Source organism: Camponotus vicinus, unplaced genomic scaffold (genome assembly GCF_025532165.1).
Source record: "Camponotus vicinus isolate PSW18456_S1 unplaced genomic scaffold, iyCamVici1.0 SCAF_6, whole genome shotgun sequence".
Taxonomy (NCBI): domain Eukaryota; kingdom Metazoa; phylum Arthropoda; class Insecta; order Hymenoptera; family Formicidae; genus Camponotus; species Camponotus vicinus.
This window is the reverse complement of record NW_028141978.1, coordinates 13,928,595-13,950,824: the sequence shown is the minus strand read 5'-3', so window position 1 is coordinate 13,950,824 and position 22,230 is coordinate 13,928,595. Positions and strand designations below refer to the sequence as shown.

At 25.7% G+C, this 22,230-nt stretch overlaps 2 protein-coding genes across 4 annotated transcripts; both read left to right on the top strand.

The window, feature by feature from the left end:
- Window positions 1-1,549: 1,549 nt before the first annotated feature.
- Window positions 1,550-11,069, top strand: LOC145973244 (aminopeptidase N-like). Of its 3 annotated transcripts, none has more exons than XM_083102490.1 (12): window positions 1,550-1,703; window positions 2,679-3,180; window positions 3,292-3,750; window positions 3,879-4,062; window positions 5,036-5,183; window positions 6,568-6,649; window positions 7,285-7,646; window positions 7,998-8,275; window positions 9,155-9,333; window positions 9,496-9,852; window positions 9,947-10,016; window positions 10,777-11,069. In XM_083102490.1, the coding sequence occupies exons 2-12, from the start codon at window positions 2,699-2,701 to the stop codon at window positions 10,915-10,917; spliced, it is 2,742 nt and encodes a 913-aa protein (XP_082958616.1). In that variant the 5' UTR covers window positions 1,550-1,703; window positions 2,679-2,698; the 3' UTR covers window positions 10,918-11,069. The 3 variants fall into 3 exon arrangements, with proteins under 3 accessions (XP_082958616.1, XP_082958614.1, XP_082958615.1); XM_083102488.1 differs by having other exon boundaries at window positions 3,289-3,750; window positions 10,777-11,065; XM_083102489.1 differs by having other exon boundaries at window positions 1,628-1,685; window positions 3,289-3,750; window positions 10,777-11,065.
- A 4,434-nt stretch (window positions 11,070-15,503) lies between these two features.
- Window positions 15,504-19,422, top strand: LOC145973243 (putative G-protein coupled receptor Mth-like 11). The gene is made up of 5 exons (XM_083102486.1): window positions 15,504-16,408; window positions 16,921-16,999; window positions 17,881-18,062; window positions 18,206-18,371; window positions 18,812-19,422. The coding sequence occupies exons 1-5, from the start codon at window positions 15,541-15,543 to the stop codon at window positions 19,083-19,085; spliced, it is 1,569 nt and encodes a 522-aa protein (XP_082958612.1). The 5' UTR covers window positions 15,504-15,540; the 3' UTR covers window positions 19,086-19,422.
- The last annotated feature ends 2,808 nt before the right edge of the window (window positions 19,423-22,230 follow it).

Sequence of the window (22,230 nt, the reverse complement as noted above, 5' to 3'; positions counted from 1 at the left end):
GTATCATTTATTTGTTATGGTATTCAAACTATAAATTTGCAAACATAAGTTTATTGTCAAATAAATGTTTAATTTTAGCCCTTATGGCATAGCAATTGATAAGATACCATGAAACTCTGTGTACATGTTATATATTTTATAAATAATTTTCTGCGTATATTCTTTTATAATTATGTAAATAATGAGATTCTGCTTGCATAATAATGCAACAATTACGAAATCATTTATTCATGATAATTGCTAAAATAATTTTCTTTAGATACAATATTTCATTAATAATGAGGTTGAAGAACGAATTCGTTCCTGGTTGAATGCAAGCTAATAACACACACACGCTTGTTAGAGATCCATAAGACAGAGATACTTTCTTGAATCTTTATTCATCGATTGAAAACATAAAGATCTATAATGCGTTGAATTGCTTCCAAACCACAGCATGAATGTTTGTTAATTTACAAATTTATTAATTTACACACACACTCACACATATATGTGTATATATATGTACATATATTATATATATATATATATATATATATATATATATATATACATGTATATGTGTACATATATGATATTAACTTTATTTAAATATACAACTTTCTATTAAATATTAAAATTTACATATATTAAAATATATTATATCAAAATACACAAATTACGTAATATCAAATATGTATTAAATTTGAAATATGTATAAGAAATAAAACTTATTATATATGTATAATACGACTTATTAATATTTACTATTTCAATTTTTAATTTGAATTGAGAATGAGAAATAGATAAATAATTATGCTTTTCGAATCCTTGAATGGAGTTTGTATTCATGTATGTTTATACGTAACATTAGAAAGTATTAACATTATATGAAAAGTTTAATCTTAATAATCTTATTAATAATAACAATTTTTTCTTCAATCAAAATTAATCGAATTGGAACACATATAACAAATGTGTTACTGAAATTTCTGAAATAAGAAAATTATCTCAAAATGTAGCGAAGAAATGTAAATTAACATTTTTTCTTCTTTGTCATGAAGAAACATTGCCTCTAGCAAATACAATATCAATACGCAATATCAACGCAAGTTATTCCGTTTATTGCTCATAATATTAGAACAATAAATAGAAATTATTATTCACAAACGTTATAAGCAAAGTAAAAAACAATATTAGACATCGCCGCACTTGTATAGGATTAGTGCCAAATAGAAAGTATAACATAAAATATCTCAAGTGATACGATATAGGCAAGTCTCTTTTATTTATTTTATACAATAAGCTCTTGAAGAAAAAATACTTTTTTATGAAAAAAATATAATATAATATACAAAATATCTTTATCTTATATATATTTAAGGAAGAATCTTCTCAATTTTAATTCTCTCTTGCGAATGTTTTCCCAGAAAAATTGTCCTTACAAAGGGAAGTTTTAAATATAAAAACAAGGAATATAAAAGAATACAAAGACTAAATAAATATATACGTATTGACTTCCATCGATGACATACTTCTGTGTTATGAATAATCAAGGCGATATCTATATAATACTACGTACCTTACCTGTTTATTATCTGGTATGCCGTATCTATAACATGATAGCGCCGTCAGTTTATGGTAGTCTCTTGAAGCTATAAGATCGCAGATTGACTGTTCATGCCTTTGATATTAAACCTATAGTTGTGAGTTCAACAAATAGGGTAAGACATGAATTAAATATTCAATAAAATATTCCACTTCTACATTTCTTTTTTTTGGATGTATGCATATGGAGTAAGAATGTGTGAAATAACAATCAACTATTTTATTTCTTAAAAGAGACATTTCTACTTTCGGTTGAATATATTTATTTATTGCAAATACTATTTTCATTCCTTGCATATATGCTAGCTAACAATATATTTAGACATGTAACGGCATAATTTGACTTAAAATAGAGAAAATGTAAAATACAGGCAACTTTTTTGACTTTATAAAATATGTGTATGTTCTACCTTTCATTGTCTCTATTAAATTATCTTAAAAATATTTAATACTATTTATATTTTGTTTTAAAACAAAATTTTTTTAATAAATATTTAGAATATATATTTTGTAAAGTTAATAATAAATATACGCTAAAAAAAGTTATATAAATAGAATATGATATGTAATTTAAATATATATAACGAATAAGAATGAAGAATGTGGGATAGGTTAATATTTTATTCGAATAAATTTATTCTATGACAAATGCTAACAAAGTGATTTTTAACATTTTTATGTTAAAAGTTTGATCCGAATAATTATATCAACAAAACTTTTAATAAATTTAATATCGGTTTATTGTTCGTTTATTCTTCGTTCGATTTTAATACATCACTCTCTTAAGGTTGAAAGAAACAAACACACTTTGAAAGTAACATGTTAGTAAATACACAAAGTTCATCACGTACAGAAGTCAGTTGTTATAAAACGCAAAACATAAAAATATGTAAGAAGAAATCTTGAAAGTAATTGAATTTTAGAGAAATAAAAATTATGATTAATGTGTTTTCTCCTTTTCAGAATTACATAAGTACGTTCTTCAATAAATTTATATTTTTAAATTCTATCATATTTGTATTTGTATTTAACATTACGTTTGTATATATTTCTTGTATATATGTTTCTAATAACAGAAATGATTTATATAGATACCTGAAAGAAATTTAACATGAGATTATTAAAACTATTATTGAGTACTAGTATAATATACATTGCTACAATAGCAATGAAGGATCCTACCGATAAAGAATCGGATATCGTGCAATGCAATGCGTTAAATTACAATTTGTTAGACAATATATTTCCATTGCATTATAATATAAAGTTAAATTTCACCCACTATCACTTGGCGGGTGAATATGTAATCACTATTTATATCATATATGCAACACAACATATAAATTTTCATCTATCGAATTCAATAATAAAATCGATATCATCAATGAGATCGATATTAAAGCAAACTCACAGTAATAGGAGTTATGAACCAGTATTAACAGAGAAACTTTGTGATACCAATATTATCCTCTACCATTTCAATGCTACCTTACTACCAAGAATATACCATCTGCATATACAGTTCCAAATTCCGATTAATATAATAAGAGAATCTTTCGGATTTTCGTACATAAACGAATATGGATATAAAGAGTAAGTAGTAGAATATATTAAAATATCAAAAACAAATTGTATATATTTTTGCATTTGCGCTTATAATTGTCTAACATTAGTCGTTATTTACATATCGTTTAAATGTAGCAGGTTGTTAATCATAACGGGTATCCACACAAGAAAGCAGCAATTATTTCCGTTTTGGAACAATCCAAAATTAAGAATTACTTTTGATATTTCCATAAAGCATCATCAAAGTTATAAAGCTTTGTCGAATATGCCGATAGAAGAATCGTCTGAACCGTTATACAATGAAACATGGACATATTTTAAAAAAACTGTTTTGAATTCTATAGATAATATAGCATTTGTGGTGTTTGATTTTCATCGATTCAAAATGACTGATACCATTAGTATGTGGTGTAGACCGCAATTGATATCATATGTAAAATTTGCGTCATATATTATTAAAAATATTACTATGTACTTGGAAAATTTTTGGAGTGAGAGATTCCTTGAGTGGACTACTGTTTTATCTGAGAGCAAAGTGGATCATATCGCAATCTCGAATGATGAAGTCAAACATATTTTGGGATTCGTCTTTTACAAGTAATATATATAATTAGAAATAGATATATATTATGTAATAATTTAATGTATTTAAATAAAAATTTATATTAATATCTAAAATTTTTCATACATTCATACAGCATACATGTTAGTGTAATGATTTTTAGAGAAGCAGATATCATGTACAATGAAGAATTGGATTCCACTGGACGCAAAATCATAATTGCACCTTTAGTAGCACGTAGGATGATACAAAAATATATTGGCAATCTGTTCAATCCATCTTATTGGTTTCCTGTATGGTTAAACGAAGGCTTTAGTGTGTTTTTACAAGCATATATTATCGATGAGGTAGGTTTACCTTTAATTCTATTTCTAAATATGCAGTCAAAGTAATTAATAGTACAACAATGTATACAGAAAATTCTTCAATGTTGTGTAAAATCTTTTTTAATATTTTTTCAATTGAAAACTATGCTAATTTGAATCGTATGATTACTCGAATCTTTTAAATTTTTATAAATTTAGAAAAATTTAGAGAAATTTAATAAGAAAATAATGTACTTTTAAATTAACATTATTAACACAAATTTGAGTTTCACAATAAATAAGAGCCAGACGCGAATGGTAATGCGCCATACGCCTGCCTGAAACATGGCGTTAATGATTATTAATAATAGATAATTGTCGCCAAATAAAAAGTATCGAGGTCTGGTAGAAGTATAGAATAATTTAGTCGGGGGAAGAGCAATCATCCGGCAAGCGAAAAATTCAGGTTCGATTCTCGATCCAACTTCGCCCCGTCATTTTTCTCCCCCACGTTTCTTCAGAAGTATAAAGAGTGATTTATGAAAAATCTCGGATTAAGACTCAATTGTACATTTGGTAGATGGATCAAGAAAAATTTGTGCACCGTATACAATTAATCAATGTCGTCGAAAAATTAATTTTCAAAAAATTATCATATATAACACTATACGCGTCTGGCTCTTCTTCGCTGCGAAATTTAAATTTGTGTTATTCATATTGTTATTTATATAAAGCCTTTTAATCCTTATTGTTAAAATTATTAAGGAAGAACTTCTAACCTACAATTATTAAATAAAAGTCTTATAAATTTATTTTTTATGTAATTATAACAACATTTAATTTTTTAAACCATGACACACTTAAATATAGAAACACGCTTTGTTATAATATTTCAAACTTTATAATGTGTAAAATACTATAAATTATGTTTAGCAGCAGCGATTGATTATGATTTTTTATAAGTGTGTTAACAGCTTCTTTTTCTCGATTAATTTTATTCAAATTCTACTTTTAGATTGTGCCAGATTTCCGGATGATGGATTTATTTATAGTTCAAATTCAACATGAATTACTTGATCTCAATACTTATGTCAATTTAAGCTCTATAGAATATGAAGACAATACTGAAAATTATATATACACTTTTCTTTCTCGTGTTAAAGGTATGTACATATAACATTGTATAAATAAACAAATAAGCTATAATTCAATATTATAAAGAAATCAACATCATAAAGAAATAATGTCAATATCATAAAGAAATCAGAAAAATCAATTATAAACAAAATTAATTATATAATTCGCAATTTATTTATTTATTATTTATTTATATTACTTATTTATTTATTATTATTTTATAGGATTTTATTACAAATTAATTCTTGCTCTAACAATAAGAAAAAGGTATCAAAAACTTAAGACCAATTTCCTTATATTGTTTTCAATTATAACTGCACATGTTACAATTGCAAAATATATGAAAAGACATAAATATGATTTTGTATAATGATCTAATTTATTAAATTTAAATATATTTAATCATAAATAGATTTATCCTTTGATAGATATATTCGAACAATTGTAATTACTGCATTTCAGAAAATAGGCTTTATTTTTTTGAGTATGTAAATAGTTCGTTAATGTCAATATTATTAAATTATTTTATTGCGCGGTAATTCGTCTCCATAAAGTTTACTTCTATTACATAGTCTCTTTATCAGAATAATCATAGCATTTTGATTGATAAGAATATATTCAATATCTTGCATAAAATCTGTTTTCTATTTAAATAAGTCTATGGGCATCATGGTACTTGTCATGATTATGTCTATAATGCCTATAATAAAATTGAATGTTATATCCGCATAAGAGGAAACTTTCTTTTTGATCTCACATTTTTTTATGAAGTTATAAATGATTGCACTGATTGTTTGGATAACATATAATAATATTACTCAATTTGCATATACTGTGAAAGTATTTCAGCTGAGCTTGCTTTTTCATGTGATTTTCATCGAAATCTGTATATGGTCTATTAATTGTTTGTCAACAAAGAGATATTCAGATAAGATTAATTTTTTTAACCAGCTCATTTCTTTTAATAAACAGCTGATTCGATATCTTAGTTAGATTCTATAAATAAAATAATAAAAAATTATTGTATATTTTTTTATGTCTGTTTGCGTTCTCTTTTTTTATTTTATTTTTTTCTTTTTAATTTTTAATCTTGTTATATGTGCATTGTTTACCTCTCTTCTTTCTTATCTTTTACTTTTTTTTTAATGTAATGCTATCACTATCACGACCAAAAAAAATTTCAGATAAATAAAATTTATCAAATTTATCTAATCGTTTATACCTTCTATCTGTTATCATTATTATATTTTTTAAATTGTTTTTCATTGGAATATACTTAACATTTTTTTAACTTTTGTTAGATAGATTTAAATACGCAAACATTGTCACCTAATTTTAGCTTATAAGCAATGCACAATAGAAGCATTTTAAATATATTATAAATCATTTTTTTTATTTGTATCATTGTAGGTTCCATCATATGGTGCATGTTAGAACGAACATTGTCGTCTAGTATATTTTTAGAAGCTATCAACATATATTTAAACAACCAGTGAGTATAATATATTGTAATATAATGATATAAATACATCGTAGCGAAAATCCGAAATATATGATAAATTTGACAATATGTTTCCTTTCTTTATTGTTTAAAAAAGATACATATTGGAAGAGAGTCAGATTTACGTTTATTTTTATTTATGAATGTTTTTCCAATGAATTTCAACTTGAGTTTTTCTTAAGAAATAAAGTAATACAGTTCAATCATTTTTAAATTACAAACTGTGTAATGCAAATTATATAATATTTCAAATGCAAATTATATAATATTTCAAAAACCAAGTAATATTATACATATAAACATATGGATAATATAAAATTTTAATCTTTATAACATAAAAATTATAAAACCATTATTTAGTCAGGGTAAATCAGCTTTAATCATTAATAAAATTATATATGTTATATTATAAAAGATAAAAATATATATATATACATATATATATATATATATATATATATATATATATATAATTATATTAAAATTTAAAAATTTCTATATTTCTATAAGACTTATATTATAGCATTAAAATGTGTAACTATAAATTACGTAAATTATTTTCTTTTATGATGCTGATTAATTATACACAATGTTTAATATTATTGCCACAATGTTAAATCTTATAGACATGGTGAGCCTTTGAAAACAACTTCCGATAATTTATGGATCGTTATGCAAACTATCATAGATGAATTAGATTATAAGTATCAGTTTAATGTAAAAAGCATGGTATATTCGTGGGCCATGCAGATATGTTTTCCCATATTGAAGGTGATGCGAAATTATTCTAATAATATTGTAACTATATCAGCACAATTTCACAACAAGTTGGATGAGAAACAATATTATATACCTATTACTTATACTACGGAATCGAAGTCCAATTTTATCATAACTTGGTCAAATATTTTGTTAACACCATCGAATTCAAAAATTGAACTCTTTGTTGAGAAAGATCAATGGATCATTTTAAACTTACAACAAGCTGGTAAAAAGTGAATGATAAACTTATATTTTTATTATCTATCATATGTATAATTTTAACATTGTGATTATAGTCAAACCAAGTTAAGTTTATACAAAATTTCTAACACATTAAAGTTTTTCAAAATCACTGAATTATCTTATGTAAGATTTTAAATAAAAACAATAAAGAAACATATAAAATCTAACACATACACACAAACACACACACACACACAAATAAAAAACACAAATATCTTTAAATATAATAATACATTTAACATCGAAATATGTTTAACATCTCGAAATATGTTGAATCAATATATGTAATTTTAAAATATCTAGTAATCGACAAGAGCAATTTATTTTATAATAGGATACTATCGCGTCAATTATGATACCGAGAATTGGCAAAAAATTGCGCGATACTTAAATTCTGAAGAATACAGAAATGTACATGTTCTCAATCGAGCGCAAATCGTCGATGACGCATTCCATTTTGCGATAGAGAAGAAACTTGAATTCTCCGTATTTTGGGAACTTGCTATTTATTTGCGAAAAGAGAAAGATTATATAGCATGGTATCCTATGATCAAAGCTTTTGAATTTATGTCGAATATTTTCGCATTCTTTGAATTTTATCCTCAATTCAAGGTAAACACAAAATCTAGAAATTTTCTATTAAGCCAATGCATAATACATATCATAATCGTGATTTTATACATCGATATACCGATAGTGAAATAAATCTTTAAAAATTAGATTTATGTAAAGAATTGAAAAAAATGAACTTAATGATATAGTTTCTTCTTCGCCAACAAAACTCAAAAATTTAATTTCAAGAGACGCTTATGTTTTTAAATTTAATAATTACAAAACGCAATAAAAGGGAAGGCTAAAAGACTGTGGCGCAGGATGTTAGAGCGTAAAGAAAATAGAAATAATAATAAAAGATCTAAGTAAGAGACATAATATATTAATAATCAGTTAGGTATAAAAATACAAAAATATGTCTGAAAAAATTGATTCGATTGAAAAAAGAAAATAATACATACGTATATTTCGATCTTTCCAAGATCCTTTTCAATGTTTGGGATGTCGTTAGAAAATAAATAATTAATAATTACATTTTTTAAATTTTGAATTTTTCGAATTGCTATTTTCTTGTAATATTAATATTGTGAAATTTATAGTATAAATAATATAAATTATAATTAATTTTAGAAAATTATAGAATACAATTACAATTATTTGCTTTATATTAATTTTCTTCGGTTATAAAATATTTGTGGCGATATTAGAAACTTCATAAAATATTTTATACAAATTGACTTAAATTTTTAATTTTATCACATTCTATATAGCACATATTAATCTATTTGTAAATATCTGTTTTATAAGAAATGAGTATTTACAAATTTGAAATTTTTAAAACCGATATTTGTACGTGATATGTACATTTAAGACATATTTATATATAACATCGAAAAAAGAAGATATGAAAAAAATTTAAATAAAATGATGCTTTTTTAGGAAGTGCGAAAGCCGCTTGAATTAGAATGGAATTTGTTCAGCAAAGATAGCTATGATGAGCATACTGAATGTTTAAAGCAAGAACTCGCAAAGTGGAAATGTCTTATGAATGATTACATATGCAAAGAGACGGCATATGAACAATTGGAATGGAATCTGATAAATCCTATAAGAAACAAGTAATTCTTCTTATAATACTTGATTTTTTATAGAGGTATTTTTTATATGTGCATGTTTGAGAAATTAATTATAACGCGTCAAAAATTATTTATGTAATACTAGAACAATTAGCACAATTTCGCTAGAATATTTTTACTTATTTTCTGGATTTTCTTCTGTAGACTTTGGCCTGGATGGAAGAGGTGGACATATTGTAATGGTTTGAAACTACCAGATGTTATTACATGGAACAGAACTTTTAATTTTTCCATGAAAGAGATTGATTACACAATTTTAGAATGTTTATCTTACAGCGAAAGTTTTCAAATCATATTCAATTATTTAGAGGAAAAATTACCAGCTAGTTTTGAAACATTTAAGCATATTTTTATGACCAATCTATCTTATGATGAATCCAAATCGATAGAGCGAACTGAAGCCTTAATTGCTAACATTTTTCTTTCTACTATTGCCAAAAATACTAAATATATGCTTAAAGACATATTAAATAATTTCAGAAAATTTACATATTATTACTGGTAATGATGTTTCATAATTGAAAATACATAGATAAATTTATTCTACATATTAATTATTAATATGTATTTGAAATGTATTATTTTGTTCTTACAGGACAGTCAATGAGATGGCGGTATTAACTGTTATAATTAATAATGTGTATTCTGAGGAACAATTGGGCGAGGTAATTTTAATAAACACAGTTTGAAATTTATCGTTAAATTTTTATTATAAAATATATTTTTTACAAAATGTTGTTTCAAGGTCAATGTTACACATATTTTTGCTGGATAGAGGTGCTAAAATTGAATTTTGCGATAGTAAATTTATGTTCGCAAATTCATAATTTTAACGTAACGATCCAGAAATGATATTCATATTGTTCAGAGCCTTGCTAGAGATGATTAGATTTTTGGTAGAATTAATAGAAACATAGTCCGATGTTATGCAAAACGACAAATTTACTCATTTTGAGCAATTGTTGAAATATTTTTTGAAATAAAAAAACAATAATTTTAAAATGAGAATATAACAAAACATTTCTATTTCACTTCCTCTGCCATTCAATCAGTGTATAGGAAAATAGGCCCCATAAGTCGACTAGCCCACAGCTCGTACAGGATTCTGCTACACACTTACCAGTAGCGTTCGATAGGTTGTCTTCATCAAGGCGCTAGACTGAAAGTATCACAATGAAACTATAAATTTGCGAACATAAGTTTATTATCAAAAAGTATTCAATATTAGCTCCCATACCTACTATAGAAGTTTCTAACAGCGAATAAAACACACAATTTGTATGTTATATATTTTATACACAATCTTCTATATACCTTGTTACATAATTCTGTCAATAATGCTCTCTGTCAATGAAACTCTGCCTATATGATAATGCAACAATTACAAAATCATTTATTGATGACACTTGTTAAAATTTTTTTTAGATAAAAACATTCATCAGAAATAAGATTGAAAAATACCGGTATCCTTTTGAAGCTCTTCATGTTATTGACCACAAGATAGAAATACGCCGGTCGGAGATCAAAAGACAGATAAAATTTCTTCAATCTTTGTTTACCAACTAAAAATATAAAGATCTATAGTGTGTCGAACTGTTTAGAAACCAAAAATGTAGCATAATTGTTTTGGATAAGATATATGAATTGACGTAATTAATCAGTATTTTCATATAATTGTTAATAGTTCTTTAATTGGTTTTAATTATATGTTAAGTAATTTTCATATATATTGACTTTTTTGTAATTTAATGTTTGTATATAGTTAATTATATTTATGTAATATTTGTTACAAATACATATATGTATATATATAACGTATATATAACGTATAAATAAATATAAATATATACATATATGTATATATTTATGACATTAATTAAGTATTCTTATATATTTTTACTTAATATTAAAATTTAGTATTAACTAAATTTACTAAATATGTGTATTAAACTCAAATATTTTTGTTACTCGCTATTATATAGTATTTATCATTATAATTTTTAATTTAATCCAAAAAATGAAAAGTAGGTAAATAATTACACTTTATATAATCTTTGTAAATGATGTTCTTCTTAATCTATGCTTATGTATTACGAAAGTATAATACTTAGCATATGTATGTAGGAAGCTCAATTAAATATGTTATTAATACTGCACGTATCCTGTATTTTTCAATAATCGACCAAAGTAGTAACACTTATTCGATACTAACGAATTCAAAGTTGTGTGTTTAATTCATTATAAATATTGATGATCTGTTGAGAAAGAAAATGTTTCTTGACATTTAAATCTATAAATTTTAATCTTTAATCAAAGTGGACCAAATCGAAAGACGACGAATATTCCTTACATCTTTGAAATAAGGAATTTAAGAAGGAGTAAAGAAATGTAAATTAAGATTTGTTTAATTTTTCTCTATTCTTTGCTATGAAGAAACACAGCTAAGCAAGTATAACATCAAAATATGCAGCCGTTTTGCTGGCTCGTTTATTGTTTATAAAATTAAAATAAGAAATAACATAGAATAGAAAATTAAATCGAGATTGACACATGAGAGCCACAGCACGGTAATTGGAGCGCAGGAAAGAAACAACATTTCCTTCTTTTTTATTGTTAGTTTACTTCGAACTCAAAATTACAATAATAAAATTTTATAAATTTATCGATTGTGGCTACTGTGCATGACGATGAATGCCGTTCTTAACCTCTACAATTAATAATGTAGAATTAATTCTATGTAGAAAAATGGATCTTTAGCCTCTATAGCGGTTAAATGATCGAATATGTTAATTTGTGTACAAATTAGTGCCGAATAGGAAATATAGTGTAAAATATTTTAATGATACGAATATTTTAATGATAAATAACTCTTACGATACGATATGGACAACTCTTCTTTATTTATTGTACATACATATACACGAAATATTAAATTGTACAAGTATATTTTAAGTTATAAATTAATTATTTATTAAACAATATCACGGAGAATTTTTTGTTATGCTAATTATTCGAACGTTTCGATGCATTCCATATTTGAATCATCGAAAAGTAGATTATTTCGTTACAATCTAGAAACAATAATTACTTCTTTAATAATATATGTAGTCAAATATATTTCGTTATTTTTGTGATTGCATGACAACGAAAATACGAGAGTCGGAGTAGGTACAGCCTAGATACCCTCTAATAAGAGACTGGCTATCAGATAGAGTGAGCGCATATTGAGAGTATGTTTCGTCCATGTTTATGCAAAATCTTGCGAGAGAGATAGATATAGAATCTATGCAGAGACTCTAGATTTCACTTACACGAATGTGCACGAATGTATGTGTTTGCAGATGTGTCTGTTAATATTCTTGCGTAGTTAAGAAATAAAAATAAAATGGATGAATGTACAGCAGAATTTTGCAATAATTCGTCAATAATATCAAAAAAATATGAAAAATATTGTGAAATAATATGAAAAATTATTTTGACATATATTATTTAAAAAAAAATTTAAAAATTAGTTTTTAGTATTTCTATAATATTTATATTACTATAGAAATACTAAAAAATAATAATTTTTAAAATTTTTCTAAATAATATATGTCAAAATAATTTTTCACATATTTAATATTGAAATAAAACCAAATTTATCATTATAATTTAATTATTATTATTTATAATATTAATATTATTAATATTTAAATTTAAATAAAATTTATTATTATAATTTATATATATATATATATATATATATATATATATATATATATATATATATATATACAAGGTGATTCTGAACAAACGTTTGTCTTTAAAATATCAAATTCTTGAATGAATTCTAAGACGATTTTTCCTCTTGCAAAATTTTGCCCGGAGCTTAGTTTTTAAACTATAAAGGAAAATAATTAACTACTTACAGACCGAATACAAGAGGTAGGCAGGAACGGCGCGATATAGGCGATTACGTGGGGCGCTCGCCGCGATCAGCTGATTGCTATATGCGATGACTGTAACAATCAGTGTGTGTGTGTGTACACATTCTCACATGTGTAAAAATAATTTTACGTTTTGGTAATGTTTGCTTTTTCTCCTTGTTGTTTCGTCGTTAAAATCTCAGCAAAATTTTACAAACAACGAAGAGAAAGATAACAATTTGACGGTGCTGAACGCAAACTCTACGATAAATTATGGCGATCGAACTGAAAAGCCACGATATTATTTGTATGAAGGTTCTATTAAAAATACTCAATATAATGGTACGCAGTATGAATATCATTAACTCTACGTATAATGATGACAATAACTCGGTGCATTATGAACTTGGCATACATACAGAATCATGAGGATGATAAGCAAATCTGTGCAACTTCGTAGGAGTTCAACGAAGATTATCAATAAGAAAAACTTCACATCACGAGAAATTTATGAAAATTTCATGAGACTCGAAGACAGAAACGATTTTATGTCCCACGAGTTCTTTCAAAATTCTAGTAAAAATAATATTATTCCATACGACATATGCAACAATACAATCATCTATACATCTACATTCAGTTATATTGTCCTCTCGATAATCGTTTGCTTGATAATAAATATTGCATCTGTGGAGAAAAATACCTTTTGCCAAATGTGTACGGATATACGAACGATTCGTTGCAGAGCGAAAACAAAAGAGTAGATAAAGAGTAGATAAACTGGTTATTCACGATCCATGCCAGGAAAATCGCTTCCTGTTACCCGAGGATTACCAGTACGATTACACTATTTTTGCCAATGGTTTTCTCTATTTATTTTATTATAAAATATTTGCCAAATCAACATCATATTGTGTCGCCGTGTGAATGGGGATAAGTTCGAAGTGACCATTTGCTCAGAGGCTTCTAACGAGAACTTCAATACGATAACTGATAATGATACCTCGATCGATGACATAATAATCATATTTGTGAGCTTCCACATAATGTTTACATTATTTTTGGTGACGATAATTCTGGTGTATTCCATATTATTAAAGCTTCGAAACATATATAGCTTCAAATTATGCAACTACTGCGACGTCTTATCCCTTGCATACGCAATTGATATTGTGAATATTCTAATCAAAACGAATATTATACAAAATCCCGTTTGTATTACAATACAGTATATTTAAATTACATAACTGCAATGAAATAAATATATTTGTCATGTATACAGTATATATTCGAATATTAATTTCTTTAATAATTTGAATACGATTTGTTAAAATCTTAAAAACGTAGGAATTAATGATAAATAAAAGTTTAATTTTAGATGCACTTTAATATACAACTAACTGAAATTTCCTTCAATAAATATTTTTTTTATGTTTTAGAATTTTACAGAGTTATATCTTGAATCGAAATATTATTTAATTACATATCAGTATGTATTTATTAAATATATTAGTACCGTCCCATAAAATTTTAGTACAAAAAGGTAGAATAAATCTATTTCTTTATAAGGAAACATAGTGATGAGTTCATCTGCATTTTAACATTCAATAGTTAAGATGTTATTTTGCAGCCTTCTCCTGTTTTTTATCAAGTTTTTTATCAAGTTTAGCTAATTATAGTAACCTTTGATATGATGTGTACATTCAAATAAGTTATCAAGTATTTCATATTTATCTTTATTTTTTAAAAATATGTTTTATCTTAAATTATCTTTATATAATTGATTCATATCATATAACATGACAAAATAAAATTTTCTGTAATATACAAACGTATTTTATATCATATGTATAATTGGTAACGACAAGGGCAGAACATGATACAATATTTTAAATTAACCTAATTGTAAGAAAATTTTTTCTCATGTGTTATTGCGTTACAGTGTAAGCAGCTACTTGCAATTATAAATTTAGTAATAATAATAAAATAAGCGGGTAGGGCTAGGTGGGTCCCTGACGTCATTTAGATTAATAAGTTCTTCTGTGACAATTAACTTAGTTGTTTCATTAGCAAGTTTGTTGTCGATGATGATTGCGTCTTATTATTCGCGCGAATGTGCCTATTATTTTATAATAAGTAGTTTTACAAGTTTTGTCTTTAGACGGAGAGTGTTGTTGTCGTGATTTAACCATCGCAGACAATATCATACGTATTTTGAAAAAAATAGCAGATTAAGAAATTGCAGATTAAAAAGAAATTAAATTGAGTTCACAAATTGTTGACGATGTGCGGTGGAAGTTTTGCATTTTGGTTTTGCGTAGTTTTACTTTTCACTTCATCTTCAAACACTCCGCGAAACTTCACAAGTGACAACGAAGAGGACAACATATGGGAGGAGACATATAATTATACAAACTTTATTAGAAACAAAACGAATAATAATAATAAAAATCACATCGTTCCATACGAAGAATGCGGCAATATTACTTGCATTCAGCTCTGTTGTCCACCCGGTAAGAGCTTGGTTGGCAAGAAGTGCATTGCTAGTAAAAATGAATATGTTTTCCCAAACATATATAGCTACTCGAACAATTCGATACAGAGCGAAAATAAGAAGGTGGACGAGCTTTTTCCACTAGTCGTTCAAAATCCGTGCCAGGAAACTACAAGTTTTCATCTTTATCCGGACAATTATCTCAAGGATTTCAACTATATCTTCGCAAACAGCTCTCTGTATCTTCCTTATTTCGACATATTTGTCGAATCAACATCTTATTGTTTGGCTCCCGTCCTGGATCGTAATCAATTTGATGCAATTATCTGCTGGGAGGTTTTCAAAAAAGCGTGTAAAACGTGTAAATGGGGAAAAAGAGTGCCATATCGGGGCGATTTCGTAAATGAAATATACAAAATAAGCTCTTCATACGAAATAAGCTCTTTATTTGTGAGTTGCCGTATAGTGTCTATATTGTGTTTGCTGACAATATTTGTAGTGTATTCTATACTGCCGGAGCTGCGTAATATGCACAGTTTCATGCTACGCAAATACTGCAGTTTGTTATTTTTCGGATACATAATTGAAACTATATGTTTCCAATCATTCTATTCAATCGACATAAGAGATATTTCATATATCATCTGTGTTATAATTGGTACAGTACAATCAAATCATGTAATAATGCAGTCAATGCAGTACATTAGTTCTTTTATTAATTTTTGTACCAAAAAAATATTTAGGCGAAGTAATTTAAATTTTATTGTACGTTAAAATAAAATAAAATATTATTTTAATTCTTTTCACTATTAATTCTTGTGTTTATACAATTTTAGTGTATCGTACATTAATAGAAGTACATTGGTATTTAATTTTTATTAATTTTTTTTACGATAAAACTTGAATGTACGATACATTAAAATATTATAAACAAGAATTAATAGTGAAAAGAATTAAAATAATATTTTATTTTACTTTAACGTAAAACACAATTTAAATTAATTCGCCTAATATTTTTTTGATAATATTAATTAATTATATTGTTTCCTGTGATAAATTTTTACTGTTAAAGTTAAAAGAATACTTTTTATAATATAATACAGTTCTTAATGATATACAAAATACTTGTCAATTAGTGACATTTTAAAATTGTTTATTTTATTGTTGCAGCTTTAGTCAGCTATTTCTGTTTTATGTCAAGCTTTTTCTGGTTAAGTGCAATGAGTTTCGACATGTGGTGGGCATTTAGGTAAATTGTTTATTATATATACATATATATATGCTGTACTTTATCTGTAATATAAATTTATTTTTATAAGATTGTGATATTTTTTATACGACGTGAACATGATATGATAAAATATTCATGTGTGATATGTATAAATAATACATTCAGATTATGTCTATAACAATCCATAAAGATAAAAAAGAATAATGATTTGCATTGATCAGAAAGAATATATCGTGTCTTGTAAATTGGTACTATAAAAATAATTATTTGGCTTGAGAAACGATAATTTTAGTGCAGATATGACAGGTACACAGGTTGCATTTCAGAAACATGTACATCTTTTTGTTGGAAATTTCTAATCTGCTTTTTTTAAAACAAAAAATTGATGTGTATTTTATAAACATTCAATTGTTGAAGGAAAAATAATATATTATTAAAATAACATATTTTAAATTATTAATAAAGTTATATTTAATTATAAAAGAAATTCATAATATAATTTCAAAATTCATAATATAATATTACTAACCTGTTTGTAATTTTTCATTTTTTTAAATTTTATAAATCCTAAGCCAATATCGTTTAAAATTTTTTTTTCTTTTTTTTTTATATAATAATACAAAATACTCAAGCTTTTTAACGGAAATTGATTTCTCATTTTTTTATTAAACACTTTGCTAAATCAAAATTAATCTAATGTTAGTAAAATATCAATATATTTCAATATATGGTAATATATTTATTATTTTGAGAAATTATATAGCATGAATAATTTTTTATCGTTTATATAAAGCAGACATTCAAGATATTTGATGGAAGGCATATTTATTTTAATATTTGCATCGCAATTTGTTTTATTTGTTACTAATTAATTGTAAAATAAACTCTGCATTTCGCAGAGATTTTCGCTTGTTACCAGAATGCAAGAGAGCGAAACAAGAGAGAAAAAAATTAATATATTCTATCTTTGCTTGGGGAGGTCCCTTCATTTTTATTATCATTTGTATTATCATGGATTTCGTTCCCAACGTGCCGAAAAATTTCCGACCGGAATTTTGCGTTGATAGCTTTCGGTTTCATGGTGAGTGTATGTCACTATTAACATAACTCTATTAACAAAACATTTAATTAATTAATCCTTTGAGAATTCATCTTAAAAATAGAAGTATGTTCTTCTGTTTTATTTGCAACATGTGATGTAAAGAAGTTTATTATTTAGTTTAGAGGATGCGGCATTTCTATTGTATTTTTACGGGCCGAAAAATGTCTGTGTTATTAGTAGCATTTGCTTATCTATTTACACTGCATTGAAAATTGGGCGTTATGAAAAGGACACAGCCCGTCATCTGAGAAATTCAGAGAGCAGATTTTCTAATGACAACAAGCGATGGTTTGTACACAAACATTTTTATATCAATGTATAATCAGTCTTGTTTAACAATAAGACATGTCCCGCTGTATTCGCTTGTCAACGGTATTGCTTTTAATAAAATCAATTGTTTTTTTCGATCATTTCCGATACAAGAGAAAGAGAGGGATTATCATTTTGAGACTTCTTTATTGGCGACAATATATTTTCATAAATACGAGCTCTCTTGTAGAAACACATCGTTGTTTTCAATTTTAATTTAAGTTAGTAGTATTATTATATAGTTATTTATTATATAGTTATTTAAATATATTTAATAATGTGAAATACTTATGATTTTTTCGAAGGAAATATTTATCTTTATGAAACAAATTACTTAAAATGCGTCCGCTCATAACATACTTTTAGAATCAAATATATCATAACTTCAAAAAATATAAAAGAGATATATTCATTTGCAGGTTAAATCTGTATCTGAGACTGTTTATCATGCTGTTTATCATAATGGCCATAAATTGGATTACGAAAGCAGTGTTAAACTATTGGCCTTTTAATGATGACGATGATATTGATTTGGTGATTAAACAGTCGTACGTCATACGTAGTATATATGTGATGGATACCATGCAAGATATCGGTATGTTCATCATATTCGTGTGTAAGAAGACAATCATGCGACAGCTATTGAAGCGTTTCTGTCAGAATTGCAAGTTTTTTTCCAAAACTTCGACATGAAACGGTTACAGGTTTGAATAACTGTACCATGTCAAGAACAATTTTTTAATGGAAAAACATTAATTATGGGAAAGCGAATCGTCACACAAAAAGTTTGTCTGATGAGAATATATAATCTTATATATATTTATTCTTGTCAAAATTAGGATGTCTAATTTGATATATGCTACATAAGTGTGTACATTTACGTATCTCTGATATATCTCTAATTCCATGAGATGTGTATATCTCATCTTTTAATTTTAATTTGTACATATTTAAATGTAATAAAAATTATTTTGCAGCTTGAGCAATTTAAAAATTATTATTTTTTATAAAAAACAAATTTTATGCCATATTATGAAATTTTTACACATTACTTTTTTTGAAAAAGAAATTTCAAAAATATCCTAATCGATTTATAGAAGAAATTAACATTTCTGGCAAACTTAATGTATAAAGAAGAACGAGAGCAACAGGGAGCGAGAGAGAGAGAGAGAGAGAGAGAGAGAGAGAGAGAGAGAGAGAGAGAGAGATATTATAGATAATATATATAATAACTTATAAAGAACATTTTTTCAAATTTAGAAACGTGTAACTACCAGAAATATACGTACAAACAGGTTTGAAAAAAAAATAATTTAACTTTGAATAAAATAAAAAATTGAAATAAATATATTAGTGACAAGATAATAAATAACAGATTGTGGAATACACTAAATTTTAAATAAAACAAATATATTCATACTTTTCTCTTTCATGTATTATATTGTACTTTGCTAAAATGCAATATAACGTATAGGATATCGTGCGATAAAATTGTAGTCTTGTTCTATAATAATTTCTGGAGATAAAATATTTATCGCTACGAACGCTACAAGGTAAACAGATATAACTTGTTAGCGTTGTGAAGCATGAGAAATAGTGATAAACGTAATAAAATTATTTTATATCATAATTATGTAAATTATTTTAACTCTTTCTGTCACGTATCAGTATTCCATTCTTTTTAATCTCGTTACTACTTGATGATCCTAAACATATTGTTAATATTAATATTAAAAATTATTATAAAAAAATATAAAAAAATGCAGTTAAAAATCCTAAAAATGTTGTCATATTGTGAAACTTAAAAAATTAACCTTTTTGTCAAGTCAAGAATGGTATTATTCTCGGCAAATCAAAGATTTGAGGCACTTATTTAACGATATCGTTCTTCTGCAAATACATGTCTTGTAAGTTGTCTTATAAAATAATATGTCTTATAAAAGTAAAAATTAAATTTCATTTTTTCCTGGTACAAAAATATTCCTATCGGTTGAAACGCTACAGTACGAGGCGAGTCAGATCACTCGCATTATATTGATACATGCACACATGCATGCATACACGCACACACATACACATATATACATATATGTAATAATATTTACACTTAGTAGTCACCTATTTATGAGGTTGCTGTTGTCAATAATTAAAATATGTAATTGCCAATAATTGAAGTATGTAAATAGTAATTTTGAAAAAAACTATAATAAACTATTTTGCTTCTTTTTCTGGATGATAAACTGTGATGAACAATTTGCTCTTCATTTATATTAGCCATTGCAAATCTTGGTCCATATTCCAGCCTGTAATCGACAGTTTACTAAGCACATCTATTAGTTCATTTGAAAGTCACAGAATAAATCATTACTTGGACGATTATCAAAAAAGTAAATTACATCATTATTTTTCTTTATAATTATGATAATATATTTAAATATATAATAATAATATATTAATATATTTAAATTTATAAATAATATATTTTATATTTAAATTTATATCGCTTAAAATTGAAATTCTATAATGTATATATGTATGTGTATATGTTACTATTATTTAATATGTTCAAAAACAACATCACTCATTAAATTCTTTCTTCGATGTGGAATAGATATTCTTTATAATAGATCAAACAATTAATATCTTGATTCATTCAACATTTGACCATGTTCTACGAAACAAATCTTTTCGATGATGTAATAATAGAAGTGACATCGTCATCGAGAAAATGATTAAACCTCTTTGGTGACGTTGTTGATCTTCAGCAGTTTCTTCGATGATACTGATCAATGACAATGACGCATTAGTGCTGAAAATTTAGTAACATTATTATAATTCTATTAAATTTTCATTTAATAATTATTAAAAATATGACTAAAGTATTATTAATTTAAAATACAATAATATCACATAATAAACAATTTTTGAAGTTTACAACATAATCAAATTATGATTCCAGAATTTTAATTATTAAAAAATGTCGTGTACAAATCTAAAATCAATTCTTCTACAAAAATAATACAAGTTCTATTATAGATAGACTCGATATTAAAAAGCGCAAAGCTGTATATTCCTCTCGAGAAGCAAATGTATATTATGAATGCGCACAATAGAATAAAACATGGTGGAATTGTGAATGGTGAATTGTGACATGATGAATTTGCAATTATCAATTACATATTTTTTCTTCGAAACAATTATGTGTTTTCTTTACACCAATGGATTCCTCTCATTATTTTGTACATAAAAGTATTAAGGTAAGATAATCGAAAAATGAATATTTTACAAGATATTTTACGGTTTATGTAAAATTAAGAAATTATTTCAAGCCTCATAACTCAAAAAGTACTTAATGAAAAGGTACTTAATTATAGTGTTTTGGAAAGCTTTCGAGGTAAGCTACAAGAGCTTTTTTTTGAAACAGATAGCCCTGACTCCCTGAATCCTGTATATACATATATATACTTTTATATACATAGATTCCAAACCACTCCTTCAAATCAGAAAGTTTCCTTGATGACTCGTCGTCTTTAGTCTCATTTCCTCCGTTTTATTATTTTTATAGAATTGATTTATATCATATAACATGACGAGATAAAATTTTCTGTAATATACAAACGTATTTTATATTATATGTATATATTGGTAAAGACAAGGACAGAACAATATTTTAAATTAACCTAATTGTAAGAAAATTTTTTCTCATGTGTTATTGCGTGACAGTGTAAGCAACTACTTGCAATTAAGTTTAATAAGTTTAATAATAATAGTAAAATAAGCGGGTAGGGCTAGGTCAGTCTCTGACGTCATTTGGATCAATAAATTCTTCTGTGACAAT

Excerpts from the sequence above, each read along its gene's own strand:
- LOC145973244 (XM_083102488.1), top strand. The coding sequence starts at position 2,699 with ATGAGATTATTAAAACTATTATTGAGTACTAGTATAATATACATTGCT. Across the intron at positions 3,751-3,878 it reads TTGGGATTCGTCTTTTACAA|AGAAGCAGATATCATGTACA; the intron begins GTAATATATATA and ends AATGATTTTTAG. Across the intron at positions 6,650-7,284 it reads AACATATATTTAAACAACCA|ACATGGTGAGCCTTTGAAAA; the intron begins GTGAGTATAATA and ends TAAATCTTATAG.
- LOC145973243 (XM_083102486.1), top strand. The coding sequence starts at position 15,541 with ATGTGCGGTGGAAGTTTTGCATTTTGGTTTTGCGTAGTTTTACTTTTC. Across the intron at positions 16,409-16,920 it reads TATCATCTGTGTTATAATTG|CTTTAGTCAGCTATTTCTGT; the intron begins GTACAGTACAAT and ends TTATTGTTGCAG. Across the intron at positions 17,000-17,880 it reads GACATGTGGTGGGCATTTAG|AGATTTTCGCTTGTTACCAG; the intron begins GTAAATTGTTTA and ends TGCATTTCGCAG.